The 17,829-nt window shown below is 37.6% G+C and overlaps 1 protein-coding gene across 5 annotated transcripts in view; it reads left to right on the plus strand.

Moving 5' to 3' along the window:
- Positions 1 to 17,829, plus strand: part of ROS1 (ROS proto-oncogene 1, receptor tyrosine kinase) — a 142,519-nt gene that overhangs the window by 92,111 nt on the left and 32,579 nt on the right. For all 5 annotated transcript variants that reach the window (XM_017958385.3, XM_009206215.4, XM_009206213.3 and 2 more), the window contains 5 exons: positions 588 to 756; positions 8,497 to 8,614; positions 11,507 to 11,694; positions 13,496 to 13,579; positions 16,537 to 16,672. In XM_017958385.3, the coding sequence (XP_017813874.2) occupies positions 588 to 756; positions 8,497 to 8,614; positions 11,507 to 11,694; positions 13,496 to 13,579; positions 16,537 to 16,672 (695 nt within the window). The remainder of the gene's footprint in view (positions 1 to 587; positions 757 to 8,496; positions 8,615 to 11,506; positions 11,695 to 13,495; positions 13,580 to 16,536; positions 16,673 to 17,829) is intronic.

Genomic DNA, 17,829 nt, shown 5'->3' on the forward strand with positions numbered 1-17,829 from the left:
GTGGGCAAAATTTTTCTTCTTTTAGCTATGTAGGTTTCCAGTGTATAAAAATAAAGAATTCTGGTTACATGTCTGAAGAGGGTGTTAGGAGGAAAAAAAAGGTCTTAGTTTGTAAGTCACTGTGGACTTCTTTATCAAAGATTACATGTAATCAAAACATGTGAAAATATTATTGCTAGGAAATTAACAAATCCCTGGGATCTGAAAGTACCGTTGTTTTGATCCATCGTTGTTCCACAGCTGTGGATTTGCATTCTTAGCCATCCTGATTAAATGTAGGTATCTACCCTTTGGGATAACAAGAAGCGGTAGCTCTGAATCTTCCTCAATGATATATAGTCAGAGGTGTATGTCCCACCTTGAGCTTCTCCCATGAACGGTCATGTAAGTCAGTTATATCTTATCATAAAAAGCAAAACGACTATAGGCAGTGGGGTAATGTTTGGGACCATTCATAAAGAAGTTCTTATTCTTTAATAGAAAAGAATGCTTGAATTTTAATCACTTGCTATAAGCCTATACATTTTTGTGTTTTGAGAATATTTTCTTAGAGAAACAAAAATATTAATTGAAACTTCTTTTTCTAGTGGAAATACAATGAGTTTTACCATGTTAAAACTTCCTGCAGCCAAGGTCCTGCTTATGTCTGTAATATCACAAATCTACAACCTCATACTTCATATAATGTCAGAGTAGTGGTGGTTTATAAGACAGGAGAAAATAGTACCTCACTTCCAGAAAGCTTTAAGACAAAAGGTAAGTACTAACATACTCAACACTCAGAAACTCTGTGTTTCAGTTCCTTTTTTATCACTTATTTCAATAATCATAGAGATACATGAAATTGTTCTTTAAAAGCAGTACATTATTATTTCTAGAACTTGAATGAAGAAATTGAGAAAATGTAGGAGACCTTGCAGGCAGTAATGAAATAATGCTGGCTGGGTTTGGCTGGATCCTGAACTGGGCAAAATTATTTCTAGTTATTTCATGTCTAGCTATGACAATTTTGTGGTGATAACTGTATGAAAATAGTGTTACTGTATGTTCAAAAAATATTTATTGGCTACTATATTTGAGATACTAAAATGCAAAATATACGAAGTTCATTAAAAATTAACTAGTGTTCTGAAAGATATAACTTAACTTTGAGTTGAGCTCTATAAGAATGGAGGGAACAAAGATCTAGAACCAGAAATACCATTTGACCCAGAAATTACATTACTAGGTATATACCCAAAGGAATATACATCATTCTATTACAAATATACATGCACACGTATGTTCACTGTAGTACTATTCACAATAAGGAATCATTTGGAATCAATGCAAATGCCCATCAACATTAGACTGGATGAAGAAAATGTGGTACATATACATCATGGCATACTATGCAGCCATAAAAAGGAGTGAGATCATGTCTTTTGCAGGGATATGGATGAAGCTGGAAGCCGTTATCCTCAGCAAACTAATGCAGGAACAGAAAACTAAACACTGCGTGTTCTTACTTACAAGTGGGAGCTGAAAAATGAGAATGCATGGACACAAGGAGGGGAATAACACACGCTGGGACCTCTCCCCCAGGTAGGGGGAGAGAGAGCATTAGAAAAATAGCTAATGCATGTGGGCTTAATACCTAGGTGATGGATTGCTAGGTTTAGTAAACCACCATGGAACATGTTTGCCCATGTAACAAAACTTCATGTCCTGCACATGTACCCCAGAACTAAAAATTAAAAATTAAAAAAAAAGAATGGAGGGAAAATGCTCCAAAACTTATAATAATTTTCTTTATTTTCATTTATCACTTATTTTGTGCCAAATTGAGACATATTGTTAATCTTATCACTAATTCATGAAATCCATCACTAATAAAAACTTCAAATGCTCATTTAAAAATATTTAATCATATTAGAATATTTCTGAAAATTTCTTTTTAAAAAATGGGATACATGTGCAGAACATGTAGGTTTATTACATAGGTATACATGTACCATGGTGGTTTGCTGCACCTATTGACCTGTCCTCTAAGTTCCCTCCCCTCAGCTCCTATCCCTCAACAAGCCCTGGTGTGTGTTGTTCCCCTCTCTGTATCCATGTGTTCTCAATGTTCAACTCCCACTTATGAGTGAGAACATGCCGTGTTTGGTTTTCTGTTCCTGTGTTAGTTTGCTGAGGATGATGGTTTCCAGCTTCATCCACGTCCCTGCAAAGGACATGATCTCATTCCTTCTTATGGCTGCATAGTATTCCGTGGTGTATATATACCACATTTTCTTTATCCGGTGTATCACTGATGGATTGACTTGTTCCATGTCTTTGTTATTGCAAATAGTGCTGCAATAAACATATGTGTGCATTTGTCTTTATAGCACAATGATTTATATTCCTTTGGGTATATACTCAATAATGGGATTACTGGGTCAAGTGGTATTTCTGGTTCTAGATCCTTGAGGAATCGCCATACTGTCTTCCACAATGGTTGAAATAATTTACTTTCCCACTGACAGTGTAAAAGTGTTCCTATTTCTCCACAGCCTCGTCAGCATCTATTGTTTCCTGACTTTTTAATAATTGCCATTTTGATTGGCATGAGATGGTATCTCATTGTAGTTTTGATTTGCACTCCTCTGATGATCAGTGATGTTGAGCTTTTTTCATATGTTTATTGGCTGCGTAAATGTGTTTTTTGAGAAGTGTCTGTTCATATCTTTTACCGACTTTTTGATGGAGTTGTTTGTCTTTTTCTTGTAAATATGTTTAAGTTCCTTGTACATTTTGGATATTAGCCCTTTGTCAGATGGATAGATTGCAAAAATTTTCTCCCATTCTGTAGGTTGTCTGTTCACTCTGATGATAGTTTCTTTTGCTGTGCAGAAGCTCTTTAGTTTAGTTAGGTCCCATTTGTTTATTTTGGCTTTTGTTGCCATTGCTTTTGGTGTTTTAGTCATGAAGTCTTTGCCCATGCCTATGTCCTGAATGGTATTGCCTAGGTTTTCTTCTAGGGTTTTTATGATTTTGGGTTTTACATTTAAGGGTTTAATCCATCTTGAGTTAAATTTTGTATAAGGTGTAAGGAATGGGCCCAGTTTCAACTTTCTACATATGGCTAGCCAGTTTTCCCAGCACCATTTACTAAATAGGAGATCCTTTTCTCATTGCTTGTTTTTGTCAGGTTTGTTGAAGATCAGATGGTTGTAGATGTGTGGTGTAATTTCTGAGGTCTCTGTTCTGCTCCATTGGTCTATATATTTGTTTTGGTACCAGTACCATGCTGTTTTGGTTACTGTAGCCTTGTAGTATAGTTTGAAGTCAGGTAGCATGATGCCTCCAGCTTTGTTCTTTTTGCTTAGGATTGTCTTGGCTATATGGGGTCTTCTTTGATTCCATGTGAAATTTAAAGTAGCTTTTCTAATTCTGTGTAGAATGTCAGTGGTAGTTAGATGAGAATAGCATTGAATTTATAAATTACTCTGGGCAGAATGGCCATTTTCACAATATTCATTATTCCTGTCCGTGGAGATGGAATGTTTTTCCATCTGTTTGTGTCCTTTCTTATTTCCTTGAGCAATGGTTTGTAGTTTTCCTTGAAGAGGTCCTTCACATCGCTTGTTAACTGTATTCCTAGGTATTTTATTATCTTTGTAGCTATTGTGAATGAGAGTTCATTCATGATTTGGCTCTCTGCTTGCCTATTGTTGGTGTAAAGGAATGCTTGTGATTTTTGCACATTGATTTTTTTATCTTGAGATTTTGCTGAAGTTGCTTATCAGTTCAAGAAGTTTTTGGGCTGAGATGATGAGGTTTTCTAAATACAAAATCATGTCATCTGCAAACAGAGATAACTTGACTTCCTCTCTTCCTATTTGAATACCCTTTATTTCTTCCTCTTGCCTGATTGCCCTAGCCAGAACTTCCAATACTATGTTGAATAGGAGTGGTGAGAGTGGACATCCTTGTTTTCAAAGGGATTTTTTCCAAGTTTTGCTCATTCAATATGATATTGGCTGTAGGTTTGTCATAAATAGCTCTTATTATTTAGAGATATGTTCCATCAGTACCTAGTTTATTGAGAGTTTTTAACATAAAGAGATGTTGATGTTGAATTTTATCAAAGGTCTTTTCTGCATCTATTGAGATAATCATGTGATTTTTGTCTTTGGTTCTATTTATGTGATGGATTATGTTTACTGATTTGCATATGTTGAACCAGCCTTGCATCCCAGGGATGAAGCCAACTTGTTCGTGGTGGATATGTTTTTTGATGTATTGCTGGATTCAGTTTGCCAGTATTTTATTGAGAATTTTTACATCGATGTTCATCAGGTATATTGGCCTGAAGTTTGTTGTTGTTGTTGTTGTTTTTGTGTCTCTTCCCAGTTTTGGTATCAGGATGATGCTGGCTTCATAAAATGAGTTAGGAAGGAATTCCTCCTTTTGCATTGTTTGGAATAGTTTCAGAAGGAATGGTACCAGCTCCTCTTTGTATTCCTGGCAGAATTCAGCTGTGAATCCATCTGGTCTTGGGCTTTTTTTGGTTGATAGGCTATTCATTACTGCCTCCATTCCAGAGCTGGCTGCTGGTCTAGTCAGGGATTCAACTTCTTCCTGGTTTAGTCTTGGTGTATGCATCCAGGAATTTATCCATTTCTTCTAGATTTTCTAGATTATTTGCATAGAGGAGTTTATTGAATTGTCTGGTGGTAGTTTGTATTTCTGTGGGGTCAGTGGTGATATCCCCTTTATCATTTCTTATTGTGTCTACTTGATTCTTCTCTGTCTTCTTTGTTATTAGTCTAGCTAGTGGTCTATTTTGTTATTTGTTTTATTTTTTTTAAAAAATGCCTCCTGGATGCGTTGATTTTTTTGGAGGGCTTTTTGTGTCTCTATCTCCTTCAATTCTTCTCTGATCTTAGTTATTTCTTGTCTTCTGCCAGCTTTTGGAATAGTTGGCTCTTGCCTCTCTAGCTCTTTTAATTGTGATGTTAGGGTGGTGATTTTAGATCTTTCTGGCTTTCTAATGTGGGCATTTAGCGCTATGAATTTTCCTCTTAACACTGCTTTAGTTGTGTCCCAGAGATTCTGGTACATTGTCTCTGTTCTCATTTGTTTCAAAGAATGTATTTATTTCTGCCTTAGTTTCATTATTTACCCAGGAGCCATTCAGGAGCAGGTTGTTCAATTTCCATGAAATTGTGTGGTTTTGAGTGAGTTTCTTAATCCTGGGTTCCAGTTTGATTGCACTGTGGTCTGAGAGACTGTTTGTCATGATTTCAGCTCTTTTGCATTTGCTGAGGAGTGTTTTACTTCCAATTATGTGGTCGATTTTAGAATAAGTACCATGTGGCATGAGAAGAACGTAGATTCTGTTGATTTGGGCTAGAACGTTCTATAGACATATACTAGGTCCACTTGATCCAGAGCTAAGTTCAAGTCCTGAATATCCTTGTTAATTTTCTGTCTTGTTGATCTGTCTAATACTGGCAGTAGGGTGTTAAAGTTTCCCACTATTATTGTGTGGGAGTCTAAGTCTCTTTGTAGGTCTTTAAGAACTTGTTTTATGAGTCTGGGTGCTCTTTTACTGGGTGTGTATATATTCAGAATACTTAGCTCTTCTTGTTGAATTGTTCCCTTCACCATTATATGATGCCCTTCTTTGTCTTTTTTGATCTTTGTTGGTTTAAAGTCTGTTTTGTCAGAGACTAGGATTGCAACCCCTGCTTTTTTTTTTTTTCCTTTCCATTTGCTTGGTAAATTTTCCTCAATCCCTTTATTTTGAGCCTGTGTGTGTCTTTGCATGTAAGATGGATCTCCTGAATACAACACACCAAAGGGTCTTGACTCCTTATCCAATTTGCAAATCTGTATCTTTTAATTGGGGCATTTAACCCATTTACATTTAAGGTAGGTATTGTTATGTGAGTTTGATCCTGTCACCATGATGCTATTTTGTTATTTTGCGTGCTAGTTGGTGCAGTTTCTTTGTAGTGTCATTGATCTTTATACTTTGGTGTGTTTTTGCAATGGCTGGTAACGGTTTTTCCTTTCTATATTTAGTGATTATTTCAGGAGCTCTTGCAGGGCAGGCCTGGTAGTAACAAAATCCCTCAGCATTTCTTTGTCTGGAAAGGATTTTATTTCTCCTTCACTTATGAAGCTTAGTTTGGCTGGATATGAAATTCTGGGTTGAAAATTCTTTTCTTTAGAATGTTGAATATTTGCCTCCAGTCTCTTCTGGCTTGTAGGGTTTATGTTGAGAGGTCCACTGTTAGTCTGATGGGCTTCCCTTTGTAGGTGACCTGGCCTTTCTCTCTGACTGCCCTTAACAAATTTTACTTGATTTCAACCTTGGAGAATCTGATGATTATGTGTCTTAGGGTTGATCTTCTCATGGAGTATCTTAATGGTGTTCTCTGTGTTTGCCAAATTTGCATGTTGGCCTGTCTTGCTAGGTTGGGGAAGTTCTCCTGGATAATATCCCGAAGTGTGTTTTCCAGTTTGTTTCCATTTTCTCCATCTCCTTCTGGTACTCCAAGCTACCATAGGTTCAGTTTTTATGAAGTCTCATATTTCTTGTAGGCTTTTTTCATTCTTTTTTCTCTCTTCTTGTCAGCATGTCTTATTTCAATAAGGTGGTCTTCAAAGTCTGGTATCTTTTCTTCCACTTGGTCAATTCAGCTGTTGACACTTGTGTATGCTTCATGAAGTTCTTGTGCTGTGTTTTTCAGCTCCATCAGGCCGTTTATGTTCCTCTCTAAACTGGTTATTCTAGTTAGCAATTCCTCCAACTTTTAATCAAGGTTCTTAGCTTCTTCGCGTTAGGTTAGAACATGCTCCTTTAGCTCATCATAGTTTTACAGTTTTTTACTACCCATTTTCTGAAGCCTACTTCTGTCAGTTCATTCACCTGATCCTCCACCCAGTTCTGCACCCTTGATGGAGACATTGTGATCATTTGGAGGAGAAGAGGCACTCTGGTCTTTTCGGTTTTCAGCATTTTTTTCATTGATTCTTTCTCATCTTTGTGAGTTTGTCTAGTTGTGGTCTTTGAGGCTGCTGACCCTTAGATGGTTTTTTTGTGGGGGCTCTTGTTGTTGTTGTTGTTGATGCAGTTGTTGTCACTTTCTGCTTGTTTGTTTTTCTTTCAATAGTCAGATCCCTCTTCTGTAGGGCTGCTGCAGTTTTCTGGGGTTCACTTTAGGCCTTATTCATCTGATTTGCTCTCACGCCTGGATATGTAACTCAAAGAGGCCAGAGAGCAGCAAAAATGGGTGTCTGCTCCTTCTTCTGGGACCTCTGACCTCAAGGGGCACCATCCTGATGCCAGTAGGATCGCTCCTGTGTAGAGTGTCCCGACAATCCCTGCTGGAGGGTCTCACCCAGTTGTGTGGCACCAGGAGCAGGACCCATTTAACGAAGCACTTTGTCCCCTGGTGGAGAGGGTGTGTTTCGCTGCGGGGAAGCCCACTTGTCTACCAGGAGGAGAGGCTAAGTCTGCTGGTCCGCAGAGACTGCAGCCACCCCTACCCCTAAGGGCTCAGGCCCAGGGAGATCTGGATTCTGTCCCTGAGCCTCTGGCTGGAGTTATTAGAGATCCTGCAGGGAAGCCCCACCCACTGAGGAAGGATGGGTCAGTGTTAGACCTGAGGAGGCTCTGGCCGCTGACTACCACAGATGGTGTGTTAGGCTGTGACAAGTCTTGGGACCAAGCTGACCAGCCTCGCTGACTCCAGCAGGGGAAAAGCACAGCCTGGAGCTATAGAAATGGATGCTGCATTTCCCCCATGCTGCATTACTACCCATCTTCTGAAGCACAGAAGCACAATGTCAGGTCATCCATCTGATCCTCCCAGGGAGATTAGCGTGTTAGGCAGCTGGGAGTCCCAGTGCTGGCTGCTGCCCCTCCCCCAAGGAGCTCAAAGGGCTTAGACAGCAGGCAGCAGAAGCCTGTGCTGGTCATCCCTCCCCCAGGGAGTTCAGTAGGCTTAAGCAGATTCCAGCTGAGAGGCCATAAGAATCTGCATATTCTAGGGTTGGAACGCTAGGCCCTGGTGGCGTGGGTTTGCGAGTGGGATCTTCCAATCCATGGGTTGCACAGTTCTGTGGAAAAAGCACAGTTTCCCTGGCTGGGTAGCATGCTAACTCCCTGCTCCCCTTGGCTGGAGGGAGGGGGTTCCAGCCAAGAACCGTGTGGTTCTCAGGTGGGCTCACTGCTCTTCCTTCGCTCTGTGGGTCACGCCAGCCTTCTAGTCAATTTTGATGAGCGAATCTAGATACCTTGGTTGCCAGTGAAGGATTCACACACTTATTATGGTTTTTTTCAACAGGAACCTCTGAACACAGTTGCTTCTAGTCGGCCATCTTGGCCCTGCCTCTCTGAATATTTCTTTAATGTTATTTATCTTTCCTCTTAATATATTCTACAGGAAGATTTCAATGCAGAAGATTAATACTTCAAACATATCAAATCAATATTTTCTTTTTTTTCCCCCAAAGCTGGAGTCCCAGGTAAACCAGGCATTCCCAAATTACTGGAAGGGAGTAAAAATTCAATACAGTGGGAGAAAGCTGAAGATAATGGATGTAGAATTATATACTATATCCTTGAGATAAGGTATGTGTATTTGCAAAGTACTTGTAAATGACAAAGAACTAAGAAGATAAAGTAATAAAAAGTAACACTATTTGTGCAAATGTATTTACATATAAACACAAAGATCTTTAGTTTAAGGACTCACATGCATCATTATGTTCTTTGCTCAATTCCTAGAGGTTGGTCTTGGCATGCTAATTATAAAACAGATCACATCATTCTCAGAAATCTCTAACTGCTCATTGACACTTTATGGAAATTGTTTGATCATAGGCTCATGCAACCAATATTTACTTAATATCAGTTTTGTTTAAAAAGCTTAGCTGATGTTTAATGTTAAATGATGATGGTGTGTAAATTCCTGAGGATAGTTTGCTTTAGCAAGGTGAATACTCTCTAGTGAGAATCGGTGATGAAGTAGGTATTTTTCATACTGTAAAATTAGGTCAGGTTCTGAAATTGTCTGAAGCATAGAGGTCACACAGGATTCTCAATTCATTGTGAAGATTACAGTTTGCAGTGTGTTCCCAGGGACTGAAAACACACCATCGATGAAAACCAGCCGCTGATGAACAGCCTCAGACCTGGCCAGTATGGGGAGCGCGTGAACCATAACTGGCTCAGAAGGACTGATTTCATGCCAACTTGAGGGGAGAATTCCAAATTCCAAAGACACTCCTCTCACAGGACTATGAAACCATCTTTTAAGAAGTTCCAAGGACAAAAGTCACTTCCATAATTATAGTCCTGGCAACTTGATCTTTGATCTATTTTTGCTTCATCTGTCTCTGGCATTCCCATAACCTTAAAAAATGTTCCTGTTCATACTAGAGAATTCCCTTGGCCCTTATTTCTAATTGAAACCTCCTTGAAGTTTCTGTTACTGCTTTTCATGCAGAGTGAAATACATTCTAACCTGCAGAACTGTCTTGGTGGTTTGTGACTGTAATGATGTTCATCAGTCAGGTCACACATCAGGTTTTTGCTAGGACCTCTTTAATGTGTTACCCTGAGTAACACCTTAAGTGCTACTAAAATGACTCCATCTAAATACTTTGCATACTCCTTGCTCCAGGTCTCCACTGTCAGGACATGGACTGTAAGATGACTGAATCATTGTTGTAACTTCAGTATCTCAAAATAAGTCCTTCAGTCAGGACACTAGTTAGACTCTGTGTACTCGCTGACAGGGTAGTGGAAATGCAAAGTGCATGAACTTGGGAGTTGAACAAGCCTTATTAGTTTCCAAGGTTGCCACAATAAAGGACCACCAACTGGGTGGCTTGAAACAGTAGACAGCTCTAGAGGTTAGAAGTCTGAAACCAAGGTATCAGCAGGACTGCTTGTTCTGATGGTTCTAGGGCAGGTCCATCTTTGCCTCTTAGCTTCTGGCGTTTGCTGGCAGTCCTTGGTATTCCTTGGCTTGTAGATGCATCATTGTCATCATCACCTCCTGCATCACAAGGTTTTCTATGTGTCCAAATTTCCCTCTTCTTATGCAAGTGCCAGTCATTGGATTAGGGTCCATCCTAAACTACTATGACCTCATCTTAACTCGATTACATTTGTCAAGATCTTATTTCCAAATAAGGTCACTTTAAAATATTCTGAATGGGCATGAATTTTGGGAGGACATGACTCAATCCAGTACACAAACCATGTTTAAATCCTTGTTCTTTTCCTTTTTTGAACGTAAGTTTCCTCATCTGTAAAATGAGGATGATAATATCTATCTCACCTCTTTAGGCTATTGTGGACTCAGTGAATGAAAACAACATTATGTAAAGCCCCAGTACAGTATGTTGTAAATAGAAGGTGCTCAACCAACATCAGAATTCTTCCTTCTTTTCTCAATGGCCATTGTGTAGAGCCACTTCACAAATTCTCAAGGGCCTCTTTCTTTTGGATCAGAGTTGTTTGGTTAAACAATGAAATGGCCAGTGCTAAAGGTGAGACTTCACAAAATGTGTAAAAACACTCTGTCCTAATGCTTTGCTCAGGATGGTCCTTAAAGAGACCCTCAGCTCCTGGGAACAGCTGTGACCAACTCTGCTGCCCTGCTGCTCCCGATGTTCTTACCCGTTCCCTGCCTCTTATGAGGGCCAGCCCTCACTCTCTGTCGGTCTTCAGAAGGTTGAGTCAATTAGCAGGAACAGAAGCAGATTCTCCCACATACCCCTAACCTTACTGCGGATTGGCACCAAGCCCTAAAACTATTGCGGTCTGAAAAGTTTCAGACCTGAAATGTTCTTCACTGTTAGAGAAGACATAAATGGAAGACCTTGAGCTTGCCTTTGATGATTCTGTGAAAAGTCATTCCAGTTACGTCTTTTGAACCCAGCCCTTGTGCTCTTTCCATGTTTCAAATGAAAAACAATTGGATTGACTTTGAGGTGGAATGTAGGTCAATACAAAAAGAAGCAACAAGCCTCAGAATCTCAGATATAATGATAACTTTGGTAGCTGAACTGTCACACTTTTCCTTATCAATTTTGTATTCTGTATTTTATTGAACTATGGCATAAGTAAACTACAAATAATGTAAAAGACTGGAAATTGAGAAAATGGAAACTTCCCAGTTAAAAATCATGTAATAATTTTCTTATAGGTTTGGAATTCTGGAGAAAGTTTCCCCTTACTATTAGTAGGAAAAGGGTACTCAGCTCTCTCTTGACCACGGATTACTCACAGCTTTCTTGGTGGGCTGAGTTAATTGGCTCCATGCCTCACTAGGATCATGGTAAAACCATGCTGTTAGCATCTGTGTTGCCAGATTATGGGAGAGGAATGAGGTCAAGGGTAAACCGTGCCAAAGGACACTCTCAGGAGTTCAGTCACTAAGAAGATCTATGAACAACTAGAAATAACAGGTATATTGTCACGTATATTTTCTGTATTTATTATTTTTTGCAGAAAGAGCACTTCAAATTTGCAGAACCAGAATTTAAGGTGGAAGATGACATTTAATGGATCCTGCAGTAGCATTTGCACATGGAAGTCCAAAAACCTGAAAGGAATATTTCAGTTCAGAGTAGTAGCTGCAAATAATCTAGGGTTTGGTGAATATAGTGGAATCAGTGAGAATACTATATTAGTTGGAGGTATGTTACCATGTCTGTCTACACACTAGCTTATTACCTAAAGTTTCAGTAATAAATATCAGTACATTCTTAACATTAGCAATAGATAACGGTGGCTATATATATATATCTCTTATTATCCAAACTATTAAATGATTCCATTCATGTGATGTGATCTTCCTAAAACATCATTATCATCATGTCATTTTTCTCCCCAATAATAATCAGCCACCCTCTTAATTCCTACCACATCAATTCCATGCTCCTAATTAGGCTTCCAAGGCTGTTCACAATCTGTTCTATCCAGCCTTATTATTCTATTCACATTATACCAGCCTTATGACCACTCTCACATTATACATAACAGGCCTAAGACCTTTGTTTCTTCCCCAATATCTACCTCTTCCACTGTGTATTTTATTTTAGTTTATGATATATTGTCTTTCTTATCACATAGGCAGGAAATCTCTCTGCCATATGTGATTCTTCCCTCTACTCAGTCATCAGGTCCTGTTGATTTTACCATCTTGATTTCTCTCTGATGAGTTCTCATCTTCCTCTTTCTACCTTGGCTTTCCTAATTTAAGGTATCATTTATTGCCTGTGTCCTTGGCTTATGCATACTGCTGACAGTTAATCTATTTGAAGCACAAGCTGGATTACTTAACCCCTCTCTGAAATACCCACAATGGCTCTTCATTCACTGCTTTCAGAATCAGCTACAAACTTCTTTGTGACATGTAAGGTCTTCCGTAATTTATCCTACAATTGTGGTTTATCTTTTCCAATATTTATGTTTGTGCTGTAGCCATATCAGACCAGTAAAAAGTTTTTATGTCACTTGGTCTTTGGCCCTGTGTTTGCCTCAGCCTATAATACAGGTCCACACCACCGACCCTGTGCCCCTTAGCTGTGATTTCCTATTCTTTATTTTCTGCCAGTTGAAATTCTTCTCATCCTTCAAGACTTAACTTAAATGAACTCATCATAATGCTTACCTGATGCTCCTTAGTCAAATGAATTACTGCATTTTATACACTCACATGCTACATGAAACTTATATTATTCTTATTTATATTATAGTTAGTTATCTAGTTAGTTGTGTACAAAAGTTTGCTACCCAGCTCAGCAAACTTTTTCTGAAAAGAAGCAAATAGTAAATATGTTAGACTTTGCAGGCTACATATGATCTCTGTAGCATGTTCTTCTTTTCGTCTTTTTCTCTTCTTCTTTTTCCTTCTCCTTCTTCTTAAAAATAACACTTTAAAAATGTAAAACTTATTCATAGCTAATAGGGGGTACAAAATCAGGCTATAGCCAGATTTGGTCCTCAGGCCATAGTTTGCCAGACTCTGGCCTACATGTTTGTTTCCTCTACACAACTGAAACTCCTAAGAGAAATTACCATGTTTGTTCCTCAGTTTAATATCCATGAAATTGAATATGTATGAAGATATTATACAAAATAATAGTGTCAACTATTTAGTATACAAAGACTGAGATTTCTTGGTCCTAAATTTATTAAAAAGATATACATGTTTCCTCAGTCATTTTAAAGTACAAGACTGAGTGGGTATATTCCAGTGGTTTGTTGGTAAACTAGCTCTCTGCAAAAAAAGCAAAAACACCTTGATTTTGATTTCACACGGCATAAACACTCTCCGTATGGATGCTTTCAAGCTACCAACTGTCTAGCAAACAACTGGCTTGCAAAAATCCAGTAGTAGCTAGCTCTGCTATATTACTCTGTGTGCTTAGGTAGAGCTGGGGCTACTTAGCTTTTATCTATGAATTAATTTCTTTTTCTGATTTATATTATTAGATGATTTTTGGATACCAGAAACAAGTTTCATACTTAGTATTATAGTTGGAATATTTCTGGTTATTACAATCCCACTGACCTTTGGTAAGTATAATAGAATTTAAAAAATAGGCAACAAATTGTTTATTTAATCATATCGGATTGATTTATCTCTTAGTTGATCTAATCTTCCACATGAAATATTGTCTGATTAAGTTAATAAAATTTACATTGTTACCTTCTACTATACATTTATAACCACTAACTTCTGTGAATTGTTTTCTGATCTAGGCATAACTATTTTATGGAAAATAAATATGTACATTTCATGTTATACTTTAGATAAAACTACTTGCAAGGGCACCAACTTTTAGCTTTCTTTAAAACAGTATTTGTTTCTGATTGGCTGCATACAAATGTTTTGTGGCTTATAGTTTAAAATAAATAAAAGAAAAATAACCCTGGGTACAGAAAAAAAGTATAGAATTAATGGGAGGCCAGTGACAATCTTTGGTTGGGATAGTTTTGGTTTCTAAGCAGACAGGCTGGTTTGGAATGAGTACGGCCACTGTTGCAGAAGATCCATTTCTGGCTTGTGGGATCCACTCTTGCTTTCAGACATCTGATCTGCTTATTTCAAATCCCTGCTAATTTATAAATGACCAGGAAAGCAGAAAAATTAGATTAGGTAGATAGAAAGCTATTTTTTTCTAAGAAGGTGTACTTTAATGATGATAAAATGCAGTGAAAACCTCAAAAGGAATGGTCAAGTATTGATTGAACTTTTAGAGTTACCATAGTGATCATACATTCTTGTTTATTTCTGTTTCAGCACAAATAATAATAGCACTTTCTCTCAGTCTCCAAACTGTTTGAGTTTGGCTTATAAGATATATGGACCCCTATCTATTGCTAATATTGAGAGTCCCCAACACAGTGAATCATTGAAAGAAGGGCATGATTCTTACCAGAAAAGAACACTCAAACACATATTAAGAAAGTTGTAGCTTATTTTGTTCACAAACAGGAGTAAGTTACAAGGGAAAGTTGACGGAAAAGTCACAAACATAAAGTTGAACTCTCAGGATAAAGAAAGCCAACACTTTACTGTGTTCTAAATCTTTATTCTTTCTGCAAAGTGATTGGAATCACAATCTATATGAGAGCACTTTGAAGCTTGATTTCAGATTTTTTTTCAAAGATTCCACCCAGACAATATGTGAAACTCCTTCAGCAAACTTGGAAAGCTAAAAATTTCAGCTGACCCTGCCAGGATTTTAACCTGTGGTTCCAGAGAGTCTAAGCATTGCACAGCTGATGTTTGTGCCACTAAGCCAGCCCCTCCAGAATTACGCATATGACTGCAGTATATTTGGCAGTTGGCATATAGGCTTGACTGCTTGTCTGCTTTCCTACTGGGAAGGAGAATTACATGAAGAATCCTTCAGCTGACCTTTGCTTACTTTCTTGTACATCACCATTGTTTAAACCCATAACTCTAGTGGATGAACATGAGATAATTTCAGACAACCTATTGTGCTTCCAAGACATCCTATGGATATCTGACTTTCTCAGGACTTAAAAGGTCTTTATTCTGTTTGAAATTCATGAGTTTTTGAGTCTAGCTAAGCTAATTCGGTTCTTTGCTTTTAGCAGCAGTGCATGTGGTTTTACTAGTAAGAGTGTGTGCGTGCATGAGAAAAGGTTGACTCAGTAAAATAACAAAAAAGTCACAATTATTTTAAAATTTGTATTGTGCTGAGGGCACTCATCAGTTATAAACATAAAATTAAGACAGGTTTTTAAAATGAGTGTTGACAGCCTTTGCTTCTGAGCGGTCGTATCTAATGTCTAACATTAGCCTTCTGCTGGGAGTAGAGGAAAATATAAACCTGTAAAATACAACTGCTGACGTCAGGAGCTTGCCATTTAATGAGGGAGGTAAGACATGCCTGTGTGGAAAGATAAATAGCAAGATATGTGTTAAATAATAACGAAAGACAATAATAGATGAAATAAACAAGACAGTGCATAGGATAAGCACTCACAGAGAGGCATAATTAGTCTTTCAAGTTCAGATATGAAAGATTAGTAGAGATTGCTGAGGTTTCAGAAGGCATCATTGAGGATGTGGGCTTACATTGGGCCTTTAAAAGTGAAGCCTAAAAAAGAGGTGGTAAGAACATTTCAAGTTTGAAAAATTAATTTAGCAAAAGGTACTTGTGATCTGTCACCGTGTAGCCCCTCAAATTGAATTTCATGTGAGTAAAACTCTAACTTCTTGAATATAGAAAGTACTGTGAAATTAAGTTCAAATTTTAATGATCATCTCTCAAAGCATGCTTGCTGTTTTCAACTTTTGAGTCAACAGTCCAGTAAAGATGGACAATCTTATTCATATAATTGTATTTTAATATTTAAAAAATTCTTTTATTATAAAACTAATACTCCTTATTATATAAAGAAGACAATACAAATTACTCATGATTCTACAGGTAGGGCAGACCACTGCTAACATTTGGTAAGCTTCGTTCCAATACTTTTTCTACATATTTGAGTATGTGTGTATGAACAACAATGATAAACACTCTTGTACTCTGCAAAAAAAAAAAAAAAAAGAAAAATTGCCATTATACTGAAAGCATTTTCTTTTCTACTGAGGAGTATAACCTGGATGTGACTGAACTCAAAAATGAATTTGTTTCACTAATAATTATGTTTGTTTTGGTTTACTTTGACTCTAGTTTATGGGTGATTTTGACAAATAAGTTTTAATATTAAGATACTTTAATTTGTTTATAACAACAGTAAGAAATACATTAAATTTTAAGAAGTGAGATTAAAACTGGTGTAGTATGATTTGTGTACTTTTATATGACTCTTTACCTGGATTTAATTAGTTTTTTAAAAGCTATTTTAAAATCAAATTATGCAAACTTCTATAACTATTCTACTGATAGTGTTCTTACATAAAAACACTTAAAATGCATTGTTAGCGTTTCCTAAAGGGAAAAAGAAGCAATATTTTATTTTGTAAATTATGTCATTTTTTTCCTTTATAGTCTGGCATAGAAGACTAAAGAATCAAAAAAGTGCCAAGGAGGGGCTGACAGTGCTTATAAACGAAGACAAAGAGTTGGCTGAGCTGCGAGGTCTGGCAGCCGGAGTAGGCCTGGCTAATGCCTGCTATGCAATACAGTACGTAGCGTGGGCCATCATTATGGAGCACCTAGGCAAAGGGTGGGCAACAGCAGTGAGAGTACCTATGAATTCTGCATTGCCCAGGACAGTAATGGTTTATACCCATTTTTCTGGCAGAATTATTGAAAACTTCCTCTTCCACTCTCAAATGTGGATGGCAAATTATGCGGTTATAAGAAAAATACACAAAAATACACTATTTTCCAGTGTTTTATCATGTAGCTCAAAAACAAATGAAAGAAAGAGAAAAATATTACATTGAAGAGAATAGATGGTAACGTGGTTGGTTGACCTGGAGGCAGTGTTTGAGAGGAGAGTTTTGAGAGCCTTGTGTATGTGGTCAGCTTTAAGTATCTTACTCCATTTCAGAAGTTGTATGATGATTGCCCACAAAACCTTCTTAAAACAGATGAGTTTTGAACTTTTGTTGTCATCATAATTAAGGAAAATATTCAAGTGTCTTATGCAAAGCTTCATGATATTAGGATATATGCAAAAAGGAATTAAATGATCATAGGCCTTGCTTTCAGAAATTTATAATGCAAGGTGTAAAAGCAAAGGATTTGAAGTAGACACAAAGGGGATCTAAATCAGCTGTTTAGAGGTGACTTTCCTTTGAGCAAATACTGCGCATATCTGCTACTCAAGATTCCCTATTATAAATGGAAAGCATTTTCAACATAGCAGCATTTTCCCCCCTTGTAGTATTCCAAGTGAGAAACTTGGCTTTCTAAAAGTTAACCTTATGGTGATGGGGTTGATCCTTTTGGTCGTAGTAAATTTTGTTTTACATAAGATGTCACATGTATGAAATAGCTAAAGGAAAAGCTGATAAACCCAGATGCATTTATTACTAATTTGCAGTAGCTTTTTACACAAATTGGCCATCTGAAGAAGTTAATACCTACTAACTTTGACACAACAAGTTACAATAAAAGTCTTGAGGCAATACATACACATATACGTTTTTATCAAAATTAAGTTGCCTGGAAGTGGACCATCATGCTCTGTCTGGGTAAAAGGTGGTAGAATAGTAAAGTAATTAGGAACACAAAGTTCCACATCACCATGTCACATAAAACACACAATGCTGCAAAGCCATGAGATATTTCTTTCTTTCTCAAACACAAATACCAATACCAACACAAACTTGT

This window comes from Papio anubis, chromosome 6, assembly GCF_008728515.1.
Source record: "Papio anubis isolate 15944 chromosome 6, Panubis1.0, whole genome shotgun sequence".
Classification (NCBI taxonomy): Eukaryota; Metazoa; Chordata; class Mammalia; order Primates; family Cercopithecidae; genus Papio; species Papio anubis.